The sequence below is a fragment of the Momordica charantia genome, assembly GCF_013281855.1.
Source record: "Momordica charantia cultivar OHB3-1 chromosome 6 unlocalized genomic scaffold, Mcharantia_2.0 BLBB01000006.1, whole genome shotgun sequence".
Classification (NCBI taxonomy): domain Eukaryota; kingdom Viridiplantae; phylum Streptophyta; class Magnoliopsida; order Cucurbitales; family Cucurbitaceae; genus Momordica; species Momordica charantia.
Window position 1 is genome coordinate 33,229,917 of NW_028275164.1, and position 15,356 is coordinate 33,245,272.

Sequence of the window (15,356 nt, forward strand, 5' to 3'; positions counted from 1 at the left end):
GGAAATTGGGAGGTTTTAGTGGTGAATAGTGGTACCGTTGCAACTACTTCCAAAACATATCACAAAAATAAAGATTCAGTGAGTTTTAGACATACTTAACAGCTTAATAACATAGTTGAGAGACGTTGCTCTCAAGTTGAAAAGAGAAGATAAGATGATGGTCTTTACAAATCCAATATTTAAACTCTGTTCACTTTGTTTTTGTCCTTTTCTTTCCCTTGGCTGCAGAGGTCTTGGCTTTTCGACCCATGCCTGAAGACATAGCCTCACGAATTGCTTGAGAAGAAGCATTGACGGCTGTTTCAGTAACTTTGGTGAGATTGGAGACTAACATCACATCCTTCAGTTTCTCCAGCACTTCAGAAAAATTTTGATTCCCTTTCTCATACTACACAAGCAAACCAAAAGAAAAACCCCCAATGAATTACTCTTAGGATTGAGGTAAAATTGTATCAACTACATGCACATGAAGCCATAGCAGATAAGGATTCCATAATTACAAAATCTCATTCTCAGAAACCTACAGCAAGATCTAAAAGACCTCTTAATTTCCATAAAAAAGTTCCCGAATTCCTTATTTCATTAGTTGAGAGAGAGAAAGAGGAGGGGAGATACATGCAATAAAATTGTTCAAGAAGTGTACCGCACCAGCACCAAGATAAGTAATATATTGCAGTAGTAAAACATGATGATACAACAGAACAAGCAGAATTTCCCATCTAATCTAAGAAAATAAAGGAAGTAAAAGATTTAGCTTCTGGAAAAAGCATAATTCATGAACTAGATGGACTGATGAAGACACTAATGGATGAGACTGACTATCCCAAAAAGACTTTTGATCTACTGGTACAAACAACTTGGTTACAGAGTTATATCGTTCAAAGGTTACCAATTGTTATGTACAAAGCATGGAATCGAAGGTACTTACTGCTTCAACTTTACAAAGGGCAGTTTCCAACTTCTGAGTAAGCTGCTGGTTTTCATCCATTAAGGTTTGAACCTGGCATGAATCGATAAGGTACCATTTCTAGATAAATGGATGAGAATCGAGATTCATAAACACAACAGGAAAACAATGAAATAGACCTTTTTTTGGGATTCAATATATAAGCTCTTGTATCTAACCTCTGTTGGTGATAAGCTTTCACTCAGCAAATTCTTTGAGGCATTGAACAACCAATTAAAACTAATCATAGAGCTGAGTAAATTAAAAACATATAATGTCAATTAATATGCTTTAGTACCTTAGTTTTCAGTACCTTTATGGCTCTTCCTTGAGTTTCTAGTAGTTTAACTACATAATCAATTTTTCCATGTAAGTTTTGTTCACATGAGGTTGGCTCATCTAATTCCTTTTCGCCCTGAGCTAGCGGCTCATCTTCTTTTTCACTATCACTAACAGCTATTTCTTCAACCACAGGTTCTATATCACGATTTTGATACGGCTGAACAACATTTTGAATTCGTTCGGACCGCCGGATAACAGAAGGATAGGACTTCTTTGCCCTCTTCTTTGAGGAAGATGAACCAGATGTCTTTTCTCGAACCCGCAGTTGTGATCTCGTCTTCTCAATGGAAGGATTGAGTTGTTCAGGACTTGGCAGTTGTGACCTCATTTGCAACAAGGATGGATTTGTGCCTCCAGGCCTTGGTTTTGAAGTTCTTTCAAATAGTTCTAGTAAGTTGCCCAAGCCAAGTTAAAATTAATCTGGTCCTGGTCATATCAAACAGACATAAATATAGGGGGAAATAGAGAAAAGAAAACATGGGGGAAGCAAAAAAACACTGAGACCTATCAAAAGCATGTCCCAACTAGTTCAAACCACTAAACCATAGAGAGAGAGCTGAGAATGAAAGGAACTCTGAGACCTCACACAAACACCGCCGTGGTTGAGACTGATTCAGAGAGCTTCCTCCTTCCCATTCTAATATTCCCTTTATTCTCCTAAAACTCAAAGACACAATCTTACTTGCATATCAGAGATTCAGGAGCTAATCAACCCTAAGAGCGAAGTGCTCCTGTGTGATACGAAGGAATAAAAAAACCCATCTTTTTTCCTTGTTAAAACCCGAAACAGCACCGTTTCATCAAAAACAGGTTACAGGAGTAAAGGAAACAAGTTCATAGAACTTTTGCAGGCACATGCACCACACTATAACTAAAATAAGCCAAGTACAAAACTAGTAAAGCAGAAACTCTCCAGAAAACTCAAACTTGTTTAGGAAAGACAAAAGTATACCAAAGAAAATAAGTAGTACAACTTGGAAAGGAAAAAGGAAAAAGAATGAAGCACCTGTGTTAAGATGGAGAAGAGCAGAGAAGAGAAGAGAAGGAGGTGGTGATGGCAAAGTGTAGTTAAGAGTTGACACAGAGGCAGCGAAACCGTCTTCTCATCAGACCTCTCTGTTACTCCTACTCGTTACACTGACCAAACTATTGAACCTCGTTATCGGAAACAAATTTTATTCTAATAAAATTGTTTTATCTAAATTCCCAACTCTCAGATTAAATGCATATTATATATAATTAAAATTTTGATAAATAAATAGTAAATACTGTTAATTGAAAAATAAGGCTGAGCATGGTTAATTGAAACGTTTCAACACAAAACACAGAGTTATGCACTCAACCACTGTACTGTATACCAAAACCAGCAGCACTGACCTCACTTTACACACACGTGTGAGCTTCTCATTGCTATTCCTTTTTTTTTTTTTTTTAATTTTAGCTTCCATCGAAGCAAATATTTTTTGTTGTTAAAAATTAGATTTTTATAAAATTTGTGCTCTGGAAAAGAAAAAGGATAAATCAAAATCTCTAATTCTTTATTAAGTTATTTTAAGGAATCTTAGCTCCTAAATGGAAGAAACGACACTGCTCAAAAAAGAAAAGAAAGAAAATCCCTGCAATCTAATCTATTCAATGGCCGCCTAGCTTCTTCGCCACTTCAAGCGGATAAGATGTTATTTGAAGGCGCCAATTTTGTCTGATAAGCAGAAGCGGAAGCGGAAACTGCTGCTTGACATTCCACTTCTCATGGAAATGCTGCTCCTCCACCACAATTCCCTCTTCCGCATTCCTTCCTCCCCTATCTTCTCCAAACCAGTTCCTTCCTTCGTAATTCACCCCCCTCTTCTTAAGACCTCCCTTCGTCGACACCCTCGTTTTCCCGTTAACTCAGTTTCGCCGAACCCATTTCAATCCAGCGAATCGATTCCTCAAAACCCAGAAAAGCAGCAACCTAGAACTCTATTCCCAAGTGGGTTTAAGCGGCCGGAGATCAAAGTCCCCAGTGTGGTGCTGCAATTGGATGCAGCGGAGGTATTGGGTGGTGGCGATGCGTTGGATTTGATCGATAGGGCCGTGGCCAAGTGGGTTGGGATCGTAGTGCTCAATAGTTGCGAAGGCGGTGGTGGGAAGCTCTACGAAGCTGCCTGTAAATTGAAGTCGGTGGTCGGGGACCGAGCTTATTTGTTGATTGCCGAGCGTGTCGACATTGCGACTGCGGTTAATGCTAGTGGTGTTCTCCTCTCTGATCAAGGTTGTACAAAACAAACTCTCTGTCGCCATAAGTTATTCGTCGCGTCAGATTTTAGATTGTGCATTTTTATGTTTAAAATAAACTTTAAACTTCAGCAAAAATTTTGATAAGGCACCTGCTTAACAGTTTAGAGCATATCGAAGGCATCTATTTATGTAGCCAGCATGGGATGGGAAATATTCAGTCTGCTTTGCTATACATAGAATATATGATATTTATAATTTTTAATCGAAGGAAATTAAAAGAAAAAAAAACTACTTTGTTTGTATATAAGACATTTTCTTCGCAACTGTCACTTGGAAGCTGTTGGATGGATTTGATGGGTAATCTGTTTCCCCATTTGAATCAGGTCTTCCTCCTATTGTGGCCAGAAACACCATGCTGGACTCTATACCAGATTCCCTGTTTCTACCTCTGGTAGCAAGGAACGTAAAATCCTCGATTTCTGCCGTAAATGCATCCAAATCTGAAGGAGCTGATTTTCTCTTGTACGATGTTGGTGAAGAGAAGCATGATGTGACAACAAATTCTGTGTTTAACAATGTAAAGATACCGATATTTATACTATTTTCCTCATCTGGAGAGAACACAATGTTTCACGAGGCATTAAAATGGCTAGAATTGGGTGCAAGTGGCTTAGTAATCTCTTTGCAAGGTTTGAGGCTGCTGAGCGATGATGTTCACAGTAAAGCATTTGACTCTATATTTACAGAAAATGGAATAAAGGAGGACGATTTTGAAAGTGCCAATACCTCTGATCTATTGAACCTGGACAATGGTTCTCTTGGAACGACACAAATAGCTGGATTTGTTAGATTGGAGGATAGAGAAAAACAAGTCATAGAAACAGAGAAATTAGTATTGCGTCAGGCTATAAATATTATTCAGAAAGCTGCTCCACTGGTGATCATTTAATTAAGCCATTTGGTAGTTGGTTTTCAAATTACATTCCAAGTATCTTCCTTTTTTACCTTTTTCTTTTTGGGATATGATCTACATTTTCTCATTCCAAGATGGTTCTAAATGGCAGATGGAGGAGGTTTCGCTTCTCACTGATTCAGTTTCACAAATTGATGAGCCATTTATGCTGGCTATAGTGGTAATTGTGTGCTGAACTTCAACAATCTCTGGTTGCAGGATATACATTGGTATTAGCCCTAATTTCAAATAAATTCAATTTTTTTTTTTTCATTTGAAAGAATCTAGAAGTGGACCGGCTTTTGCCAATTCTTTTTTCATTTTTTGGGTTTGAAAATTATAGAAAGAATGAAGGAACTTTTTCCTTGTATGCTGAAAATTTTCTGTCTTTTATACCTGGGTCTAGACGTGAATCCTCTTTCCCTGCTAATGTAACCTCTGAAGCATTTTGATTTATATATGGTATTTTATCATGAGGGATCGGCAAGCCAATTTTTATTGTTTCATTCTACCATTTGGGTAATTATTGAGTCATACGACGACTCATTATTGTCCAATTTTATACAAATATTTCCATGTCATCCACCTCCTTATGGGATTTAGTAGATGAAAAAAGAATTACCAACAATTTCCAACTTACGGGGTGTCTTTAATCTACTTTCCACATTATTCAACTGAGACATTAGTTTGAAAAATGATATTTTTGTCAAGGCCTTCGCCTTGATTATTTTTCTTTTCGCTCTATTTTCCCCTTCAGATATCAATATGTATTATTTTCTCAACCAAGGGGAAACCAACATTATCTTCTTAACAAGCCATCGTTTTGTTTTCCTATGTATCATCCCTTAAACATTGCTTTAAATCTTTAACCAACTGAGGGAGTCCTAGTTTCCCTTGGTAATGATATTTACCTCTTTGCTTTATGCCGTAGACTTTCTTGGCCTATTTTATCAAGTCTTGTGCTTTTTTTTTTATGTGACCAGGGTGAATTTAACTCTGGAAAATCAACAGTTATTAATGCACTTCTTGGAAGGAAATATTTAAAAGATGGTGTTGTTCCTACGACTAATGAGATAACTTTCTTAAGGTTCTCTGAGTTAAATTCTAGTGAACAACAACGGTGCGAACGACATCCAGATGGTCAATATATATGCTATCTTCCTGCTCCCATCCTTAACGAAGTGAGTTTACACATAATCTCGTCTTGACTTGGGAAGGGATCTCCTCCTCCCTTTTGTTTCTCATATGTTATATTCTTTTTGTGATGAATGGTCTCTTCCACACACTCGAAGATCTTATCATTAAAATAAAAAATCTTATGGTCTCTTCCACACACACACACAAGAAAAGATGGAACGGTTCTTTTGACTTATTATCCACTTTTGAAGTCTCATCTTGAGAGTTCTTGTTCTTGTCGTCAGAAGAAAAATAATATTTTTCTCTTTCATATGCTTAGAGAACATGTGTCCACGCACACACGCATGTTCATCATGTATGTTTATTGTCATGATCGATACAAAGTGTTTATATTTACCAATCATGAATTGTTGTTGCAAGGTTAAACAAGTTTAGTCTCTGTACTTTCAAGTTTGTGTCTAATAGGTTCCTGAATCTTAAAAAGTATCTAATAATTTCCTAAACTTTCAACTTTAGATCTCTAAATTTTCAATGTTGTGTCTAATTAGTCCCTAAACTTTAAAAAGTGTTTGATAGACCCCTTAGCTTTCAATTATATATCTAATAGGTCCTTGATTTATTTAACATTTTTTAATAGTAAGGAATCTATTAAACGTAAAATTAAATTTTGTATCTAATAGGTCCACGAACTTTAGAAAATGTCAAATAAGTCGATGACTATTAGATGTAAAATTATAAGTTCAAAGACCTCGCGGACACAATGGAAAATTTTGGAATTTATTAGATACTTTTTAAAGTTTAACCATTTTGTAGACACAAAATTGAAAGTTCAAGAACTTACTAAGTTTTAGGTACTTATTATATACAAACATGAAAGTTCATACTGAACTTACAATTTAACCTTGTTGCAATATATGCTTTATATAATAGAATATACCCAGTGGAATTGTTATTCGTATTTGCTTTCATGTTATGTTGACATGAGTTTATTCTCCATGAACTACAGTTGCTTACCTCGTAAGGAACTGGTCCTATAAAGCTCAAAGGATACTAAGTGACGTATACTAATTTAATACTTTACCCAACGCATGAGTTTGAATAATGCTTATTTTAATTTCACCACATTTTATCTATTACCTTGGTGTATATCTATTGGTTTTTCAAGGAACGCAGAAGTAGTAATGAATTTACATTTGTAAATTAAAATTTAGTTAGTTGTTTCCAAAATACTATTTATAAGTTTTACAAAAGACTACTCTATCAGCGTGTTTTTCCGAGTAGTTCATATTGCATGCCTTCATTCTATTGTCAGCAACAGACTTTAGAGCACTCAGCCGGTTGGTTTGCAAGGCATTGACAAGAAACTTTGAGTGATTACATTTACATTATATCCATCCATTAGGATGCCTATGTGTGTGTGCTTGTGAGTAGATTTATACTTGCATATGAATGTATGCGTGCACATTTTGTTGCATATTCGCTTATTAACGTGTGTTAACTTATGTATAATTAGAGTATTTCTATCCTTTTGAATGCAGATGAACATTGTTGATACACCTGGAACTAATGTGATTCTTGAAAGGCAACAACGCCTAACGGAGGAATTCGTGCCTCGTGCAGATTTGCTGCTTTTTGTCATTTCTGCAGATCGCCCATTGACTGAGAGTGAGGTATGAACCATTAAATTAATCATTCTATTTTGTGGCTTGCTATTTATGGCCTGCTGTTAGGACCTCAATCATGCCCTGTTAACTGTAAAGACCACCATTTTGTTACTTATATAGTTGCTACTTGTTACATATTACTCGTAGTTAGGAAGAAAATTATGGAGCAAGCATTTAAGGAGCCTGTAACGTGGAATACAACATTTATACCTTTACAAATTACAAGGGTCGTAGTTGGTACTGGATTGAATGGCTTCAACACATTTGAACAAAATCCCCTATATTCTTGAAGATAAAGATGGACATTGTGGATCCTTTGTTGCCAACAAGTTTGATACAACTTTAGTGGATAACAGCTGGTTCTAAAATCACCTATGGTTTACTTTCAGGTTAATTTTCTTCGTTACACGCAGCAGTGGAAGAAGAAAGTAGTGTTCGTGTTGAATAAATCTGACCTTTATCAGAATAGCCACGAGGTTAACTTAAAAAGTGCTTGTTTTCTTGATCTTACATAAAGTAATTATTAGATTCATTCCGAGCTTTGTTTTAACCTAGTAATTTTTCTGGCTTGGTTGCAGCTGGAGGAAGCCCTATCCTTTGTCAAGGAAAATGCAGCAAAATTGTTGAATACTGAACATGTCTTAGTATTTCCAGTATCTGCAAGATCTGCTCTGGAAGCAAAGCTTTCTGCTTCTCTGGATAGTGGAGAAGTCTTATCGCTCTCTAATTCTCATTGGAGAAGCAGTAGCTTCCACAAAATTGAAAGTTTCTTGTATAGCTTCTTAGATGGGTCAACGAGTAATGGAAAGGAAAGAATGAAACTTAAACTCCAAACACCGGTTTCAATTGCAGAACGACTACTTTCTGCCGCCGAAACTCTTGTGAGACAAGATATACGTTTTGCCAAACAGGATTTGGCATCAGTAAATGAATTGGTAGATGATGTAAGAAATTATGGAATGAAGATGGAAAGCGAAAGCATCACTTGGAGAAGACAAGCTTTATCACTGGTATATACCCATTCAAAATTTCAACTTTCAATCGTTCTTTAGGTAGAAACATGAGCTTTTTTTTTCCCTATCTTTATTTACTGTTCCAGTGAAAACTGCAGATTGATTCTACCCAATCACGTATTATGAAGCTCATAGAATCCACTCTACAGTTATCGAATTTTGATCTAGCTGCATTTTACTTCTTGAAAGGGGAAAAGAATACCACTCAATCAGCTACCTCAAAGATTCAAAATGACATTATTTCCCCAGCACTATCTGATGCACAAGTAACAATTTTTTAATACCAGCTTTTCTGCGTTTTGAATTGTTTAGTCTTTGCTTTGATGTTTGGTCTGACAATTCTTTAATCATCAAGAAACTTCATGTCTTCTATTTGTGGTTGAAGATTTTCTGAAGCTTTCTTGATCGTCCATGCCGTTTTCTTGACTCCCTAACTTCTCTGATTTTTCTTAATTTATGTTGATGGCTTCTAGAAACTTCTCCAAGACTATGAATCTTGGCTGCAATCAGGTAATACTCATGAAGGAATAGTGTACCAGGAATCCTTGCAGAAACTTTGGCCATCTATTGTTTTTCCGGCTACACAGAAGCATTTGGATACCTTTGAGTTGCTGAAAAAAGTAGACGATCTAAGCTTGAAAGTAGTTAAGGACTTCAGTCCAAGTGCTGCTTCCAAACTGTTTGATCAAGAAATTCGAGAAGCGGTGAGAGGTTCTTCTTAAGCCATATCGATCATTTTTAAGTAGAAAGGTGGAAATTTTCATCAATGATTATGATTTTTCCTTCCTTTTGTAAGGACATGGATATGGTACAATGCTTAAAGCGGATATTTGCATGCTCATTTTGAAAACTCCTGTATTTTTCAGGAGTTTGAAAAGAATTTTGCATAAAATTTCCACATTAGCAGCCGTTTTTTTTTTTATTTTTTTAATGGATGGTTGTCTTTGGAATGTTGGTTCATAAATATATATTCAGATGAAATTAGTGGTTCGTTTCTAATTTGTTCATGAGTTAACCTGTCATAGGCAAATTAGTAATCTGTAGTTACACTTGTAACTGATAAGATTTATCATCAAACATCGTGGTATGTGTTTTTTAATATATTACATTTTCCAACTTCAGTTTTTGGGAACGTTTGGTGGACTCGGGGCAGCAGGTTTATCTGCTTCGCTTCTAACTTCAGTACTTCCCACCACAGCAGAAGATCTTCTTGCTCTTGGCCTTTGTTCTGCTGGCGGGTAATGTGCATCTTCCTTTGACCTCATTCAGTCTTTATTCCTTAAACATAGTTCCATGTATTTTTATAGCCAAAGCCAGCTCGTCCCAACTTCCCTTTCCCATAATTACCAATCCATGCTGACTATAGATCATGACCTCGAAATCAAGTAACCGATAGTGATGAGATATACAAAATGAGCTTCCAAAGTATTACACAAAAACGTTGTCCCGAGGACAATCCCATTGGCAAGGGTTTGGGGTCTCTTGGTCATATCAGTTTAGAGTCTCAAATTCAAACCTTTCGGTGAGCTTAATACAAAAAACCTTTGATGTCTCCCGGGTGCCCCTAGGTATAGGGGAGCAAAGCTACGACTTAAGTATTACACAAAAATGTCCAAAATTCTAATTGAAGGAGCATACTTACGGAATTCCTTGGAACAAGAAGCAAGAGAGGAATCAAACAAAAACGTTGTCCCAAATTTCGCTCCCAACCTCTAGTTTCCTCTCAAAAGACACCCACTTCTTTAGGTACCCAAAAACCAGCTACTGTTTGAACTTTGATTATTTTATTATGGTCAACCTCTCCGGAAAGCCTCTAAATGCTATATTTAGATGCCTCCATTGGAAGTCTCCATGGTATTGGTAGACCCTCCAGTTAGGGTGGATTAAACTGTAACTTAGGCACTGTATTTCTTACTGAATACGCACCTTAGCCATTTTGACTTGTATCTTCTGCAACTTTTTACAACTATGCATTCGGAGGAATAATTTAACTTTAATGGGAATATCTGAACTTCTGATGAGCTTTTTATTGTCCGTGATAGGTTTTTGGCAATTTCAAACTTTCCAAGTCGTAGGCAACAGTTGATAGATAAGGTGAAAAGAACAGCGGATGCATTTGCTCGAGAACTTGAAGCTGCTATGCAAGAGGATCTCAATGAAGCAGTTAGAAATTTGGAAACCTTTGTGAGTGTCATAAGCAAGCCGTATCAAGATCAAGCACAAAATAGGTTAGACAAACTATTGGAGCTTCAAGACGAACTGTCCAATATCGGGAAAAAGATAGAAAAGCTACGAAACGAAATTCAAAATCTTCACGTGTTATGACTAAAAGAGCCATATTTTTGTTAGAATTGTACCATATTTCAAGGGTCTCCTTTGTCTCAGACGTTAAATGTAATGATGCCATCTTCAAAGTATAATGTTCATCTCCCTGATCCTTTTTTTTTTCTGGATTCCCTGTTAGGTAATGGCAACAGCTCTTAGAGAGGACAGTATTTATTTATTTTTTTAATATCTTCTCTTTTTCACAATTTATTTCAACATCTACGGTCTACAGCGTGGGATGTATCTCCATAAGACATCAGGATTTGAGCAAGGCTGGAGAGTTCTCAAAATTTGATATGGAAATTTCATTGCAGATTTATCAACTAGATTTCTACAATGGTGCCACTGCCTGGTATTTGGTGATGAGCCTTATATTAATGGAATCTTCAAAGCACAAATATTATTGCAAATTTTTGTTAGAAAAACCATAATATACTAGACGCAAACAATGAAAGGTTCTGATATAGAACTGTGTTCTCTTCTTTTTATTTTATTTTTTATTTTTGGCTAAAAAAAGAAGAAAAGTGGAGAGACCAACAAGGTCAAAACGCTATGACATTATTTTGATTCCTTCACCTTTTTGGTCTGATTCCTTTAACTTTCTGGTTTAAGATCCTTTGAAAAGTCTATGGTAAATAAAAACACAGTTAATACAAGACAAATAATCAAACATAGGCTTTAATGTTTCTTGACCCTTGTTATCATTTGGGGGGCAAAGCTAGGCAAAGATGTCTGAAAGTTAGCCTTTATGTAATGGAGGGGTTTTAATTTTTAGTGAGATTGGTCAATCTATATTAAAAGCAAACAAGTTGGATGGTGAAAGAAAGTATATGATGGTTTGGGGGCCATGGGCTTTTGCCTTTTGGAAAGACTCTTTCTTTCTTAATAGTAATCTTAGAGTTATATTCCATGCAAAAGGTAGGATTTGTCACACGGACAAACATGAAATGGCATGAGGTATTCAGGTTTTGTGAAGCATATTCATAAGCACTTGCCTTTTCCAAATTTGAGAAATCGGTTGAACGAGATCATCTCTTAGTATATGAAACAATTTTGTTGGAGAAAGAGAAGTTGGTAAAGAAAAGGTGTAATTGTTCTTGTTGCATATGTATAGGTAAACTGTGATGACGGACGGCTACCTAATTAAGCCCAAAATATGTAATTAGTGAATAAGTTTAGTAACAATGGTGGCATTAAATATGAACAGGCGATGACACATAAAAGACCAATCACATGTGAGAAGAGAAGAGAAGGGTTTCCATTTCCAATATCAGAAGATGCAGGTGCTGGCAAGTGGCTTGCAGAGGAATGGTTTCTTTTCTTTGGAAAAGCCTTTTCAGTCAACAACTCTTCTGTTCAGTAAAGTTAGTTTCTTTGCTCTCTTTTGGTTTTTCAAGTTCCTCTCATTTTCAATCATGACAATGCTTTGCATGTCTCTGTGAAACAACTTTGATTTTTCCTTACTACGTTGGTTGTACAAATAATACACGTAAGATCCAAAATGGCCGCTCCCTCACCCAGCTTGGAAGTTGTATCCCTAAACTTTAACTAATAAAATATTTACAGAATGAAGATGAACAGTTGATTGGATTCTGTGGTTTTGTGGGAAGAAAACTTCATCCTCCATAGATTAACTGTGGTCCTGGGAGTTTATACGCAACCCATGTTAGACGTTCAAAAGCTGTCAGAAAGTGGTATTATAAGCTCTGATGTTGCTTTCTGTAATACTACAATGGTGCATGTGGTGGGGTTTGAGGAGCACAATTGAGATGAAAAGAAAAGTATGAGAGGTCGAGCAGGGCAGTTGGGCTCAACTTTCTTTGTTGGTCGGTTGAGATTGTTCAGTTAATCATAGGCTGAGGCTGAGAGGTATGGCCACTAAAACCACAGTCGACCATCAGAAACTTTAGTTTAGATAACTCAATCATGAAGTTACTTTGGGATGACTGACTTTGGTTGGGTTTCACACTTCTAAAATAATGAAAAGAAAACAAGGACAAATTCTCAAATTCTTATGAGAACTAAAAGCCCGTGGAGGGTTGTTTCAGAATTAATCTCGCATATTATCTGAGAGTCGATAATAGGAAGAAAATAGAATTGTAAGGGGTTTGTTTTGCTTGATTTGCATTTTGTTTTAGGTAAGTATAAAGATCCCCTCCCCTCCCCTAACTTGAGTTACATTATGGTATGGGTTTAATTAATTCGTTGGACACACGTACGTTTGTTTGTGCATTATTTGATGAAGATTGAGACTTGTGTACATTTGTAGAGTTTGGCCCTACACAGCTCCTCAACTTAGGGTTCTTCACAACTATAAATTCCTGTCATTCCCCTTTCTTTCCTCTCCACCCCTGGCCCTGCACCTGCCTGCATGTTCCTTATCTCTCTCTATCTCGCTAGTTTCAACACAACTTGAATTTTTGTCACTAAAATCTCCCCTGTTTTGGTGTTCACTCATTCGCCCTTCCTCTTGTTAAGAATATGGCGAACTGGAATAAGAATGTCCATAAAGAAGGTGAGGAAGTGGAAGAAAATTGGAATAGGAACAGAGGTGAAGATTGCAATGGAAATGGAAGTGGAAATGAAGAAGAGAAGGCGTACGTTCATGGTGGGTGTGGGTGGTCCAGGACGACGACGAGGCTGAGCAAGAAAAGCTTGGAAATGTGCACCGAAGGGTTAGGGAGCGAGAGCGGGAGCGACATGGGTGATGACATGTGTTTGGAAGTGGATGATGATTTTGCATCTGCCCACACGGCCGTCAGATCAAAAGGGAAGCGAAGAATTAGAGACGCCGCTTCCGCTACTACCTTTCCACCTCCGTTGACATCAGGCAGCGGCAGCGGCAGCGCCTCCACTGGGCTCAGAATTGAGTCCTACAGAGAAGATGGGCGGCTGGTGTTGACAGCCGTGGCTACCGGCTCTGCTTCTCGCACCACCTACTTCCATGCAGAACGTACCAAAGGGAGGCTTCAACTTCATTTGGTGAAGCTGAAACAAATGGAGGATGATGATGATGATGATGATGAAGCGCACTCGCCGGAGACTACAGAAGAGAGCCACGGGGAACAAAATTTTACAAGGCCATGCAGTTGCAGATGCAACTGCAAACACACCAAGGAGTTGCTGAATTGGGAGCCACTCTGGGTTTCTACATAGTTCGACACAACACAGCTTTTCTGGCTCTAGTTATGATTTTAGTAAATGATCTCCCGTCTACTCTCATTGTATCTTTAATCCTATGCTATCAACATTATTTTCTTAATGCTAATTGTTCAACCTCGTTGCTTAATGGATTTTTTTCAAAAAACAAAACTAGTGTTAGTCGAAACATGTTAGAAAATTATAGAGCGTATGGTAGGAGGACGGAGCGGGCGGTTGTTATCAAAGGTGGGGGCCACGGCCAGCACATGATTCATCCATGTGCTATTGTGCTTCGCTTTTCCCATTCTAACCTTAATGTGCCTCACACGAAACTTCCTACATATGCTTCCTCTCTAACTCAACAAAACCAATTTTACCCATATCATCTATATGTTATTACCAAATTAATATTATTAAATGGTATTAAAAAAGAATTAATGGATAGTATAGTGTGATTATATATATAGGCTATAGTGACACCTACTTTCTAATTATGAAGTTGATTTGATTGTGAGGTGGGATGTTGGGGGATTTATAACTGCAAGCAAAGCAGGCAAATGGCCAAATGGCAAAGAATAAGAGGAGAAAAGTGTGGGATCGTGGAGTCAGGAGACCCATATAATAGTAGTTAAAGTGGATGTGGTATGAAGTAGGATTCTACACAATGATTGTCCGTTGCACATCCACAGTTGCCTCATCCATCAGTCATGTGCTTTAATTTATTTTTCCCCTTCACAATTCAGATCTTTTTAATTTATATGGTCACGGGACGAGGATTTATAATTAAGAAGCGATATATATACGAGGAGAGGTCTCTAGGAAGAAACAATAATACATGTGGGAGTAGAAAGTAGAATACAAATATGTCTATGGAGTAACGTGTATTTACACCAATGTAGATTAATCAGGCTTTTATGATAATTGCCTTTAATTAACTACCTTTCGGTCTTTCTCTCCATTGCTCTCCACACTTTAATTTGGTTCATGCAGATGCAAGGTGTAAATTGTAATGGAACTAGGCTAATTAGACATGAAAGATTACACTGTGTCTAGCTCTCATTATATGAACAGTGTGCATTAATTTTTAGCAATTAGATTCATTAATATCAGCTTTGTGTCATGGAGGGAGGAGGCCAACCAAGTGCTCCCATTATAATTTTACTTTTGCTTTATTACACAAAACCAGCTTTGTGTCGGTTATTATATGAATTGATCGATTGAATTCTTCAAACAAAAAAAAATTGATGATGCTTAATATATTATAATTCCAATCATACAAACTAATTATTATATATAAGATCGGAAATAATCATCTCAGTTGATGACTGGTGGCAAGTACCAGCTGCGATTAATTACATCACACTTCACCTCCAGTGTTCAAATCCCGCACGTGCGTGCCATGCCATGCCATGCACAAAAATTTTCAGTTTTTTTTTTTCTTTGGAGAGTTTGTGTCAATACACACATATGTTATTTATTTATTTAATTTTCATTCCCCCAACCATGCATACATATCCACGATTAATTAATAATCTCCTATCACTAAGCTGCCTCAATGGCCCCCGCCCCACTAGTCAACCTAGCTAGTTTAAATTATTATTAATTTCTCTTTCTCA

General features: G+C 37.1%; 3 protein-coding genes across 16 annotated transcripts; 2 read left to right on the forward strand and 1 right to left on the reverse strand.

Annotated features, from left to right (window-relative positions):
• Positions 1–13: 13 nt before the first annotated feature.
• Positions 14–2,559, reverse strand: LOC111022677 (uncharacterized). 13 transcript variants are annotated; one of them, XM_088125802.1, is made up of 5 exons: positions 2,295–2,559; positions 1,260–1,714; positions 1,087–1,158; positions 929–970; positions 14–388 (listed from the first exon to the last, which is right to left on the reverse strand). In XM_088125802.1, exons 2-5 carry the CDS (start codon positions 1,614–1,616, stop codon positions 191–193), a joined length of 669 nt encoding a protein of 222 aa, XP_087981928.1. In that variant the 5' UTR covers positions 1,617–1,714; positions 2,295–2,559; the 3' UTR covers positions 14–190. The 13 variants fall into 13 exon arrangements, with proteins under 13 accessions (XP_087981928.1, XP_087981927.1, XP_087981923.1 ...); XM_088125801.1 differs by having other exon boundaries at positions 1,245–1,714; XM_088125797.1 differs by having other exon boundaries at positions 929–1,000; positions 1,245–1,675; positions 2,295–2,555.
• Positions 2,560–2,856: 297 nt separating this feature from the next.
• Positions 2,857–10,723, forward strand: FZL (FZO-like protein). 2 transcript variants are annotated; one of them, XM_022299935.2, is made up of 11 exons: positions 2,862–3,542; positions 3,892–4,445; positions 4,573–4,641; positions 5,444–5,641; positions 7,136–7,267; positions 7,651–7,737; positions 7,840–8,271; positions 8,373–8,540; positions 8,748–8,978; positions 9,397–9,512; positions 10,317–10,723. In XM_022299935.2, the coding sequence occupies exons 1-11, from the start codon at positions 3,038–3,040 to the stop codon at positions 10,597–10,599; spliced, it is 2,775 nt and encodes a 924-aa protein (XP_022155627.2). In that variant the 5' UTR covers positions 2,862–3,037; the 3' UTR covers positions 10,600–10,723. The 2 variants fall into 2 exon arrangements, with proteins under 2 accessions (XP_022155628.2, XP_022155627.2); XM_022299936.2 differs by lacking the exon at positions 9,397–9,512 and having other exon boundaries at positions 2,857–3,542; positions 10,317–10,484.
• A 914-nt stretch (positions 10,724–11,637) lies between these two features.
• On the forward strand, positions 11,638–13,888 carry LOC111022741 (protein FANTASTIC FOUR 2). The gene has a single exon (XM_022299970.2). It carries the CDS (start codon positions 13,081–13,083, stop codon positions 13,753–13,755), a length of 675 nt encoding a protein of 224 aa, XP_022155662.2. The 5' UTR covers positions 11,638–13,080; the 3' UTR covers positions 13,756–13,888.
• The last annotated feature ends 1,468 nt before the right edge of the window (positions 13,889–15,356 follow it).

Bases quoted from the DNA above. Each gene is read 5' to 3' on its own strand.
- FZL (XM_022299935.2), top strand. From the start codon at position 3,038: ATGGAAATGCTGCTCCTCCACCACAATTCCCTCTTCCGCATTCCTTCC. The intron at 3,543-3,891 runs GTTGTACAAAAC...CATTTGAATCAG, and splicing joins TGTTCTCCTCTCTGATCAAG to GTCTTCCTCCTATTGTGGCC. The intron at 8,979-9,396 runs GTGAGAGGTTCT...TTCCAACTTCAG, and splicing joins ATCAAGAAATTCGAGAAGCG to TTTTTGGGAACGTTTGGTGG.
- LOC111022677 (XM_088125797.1), bottom strand. From the start codon at position 1,616: ATGAGGTCACAACTGCCAAGTCCTGAACAACTCAATCCTTCCATTGAG. The intron at 1,001-1,086 runs GTCTATTTCATT...GATTCATGCCAG, and splicing joins ATATTGAATCCCAAAAAAAG to GTTCAAACCTTAATGGATGA. The intron at 389-928 runs GTAAGTACCTTC...TTGCTTGTGTAG, and splicing joins CCCTTTGTAAAGTTGAAGCA to TATGAGAAAGGGAATCAAAA.
- LOC111022741 (XM_022299970.2), top strand. From the start codon at position 13,081: ATGGCGAACTGGAATAAGAATGTCCATAAAGAAGGTGAGGAAGTGGAA.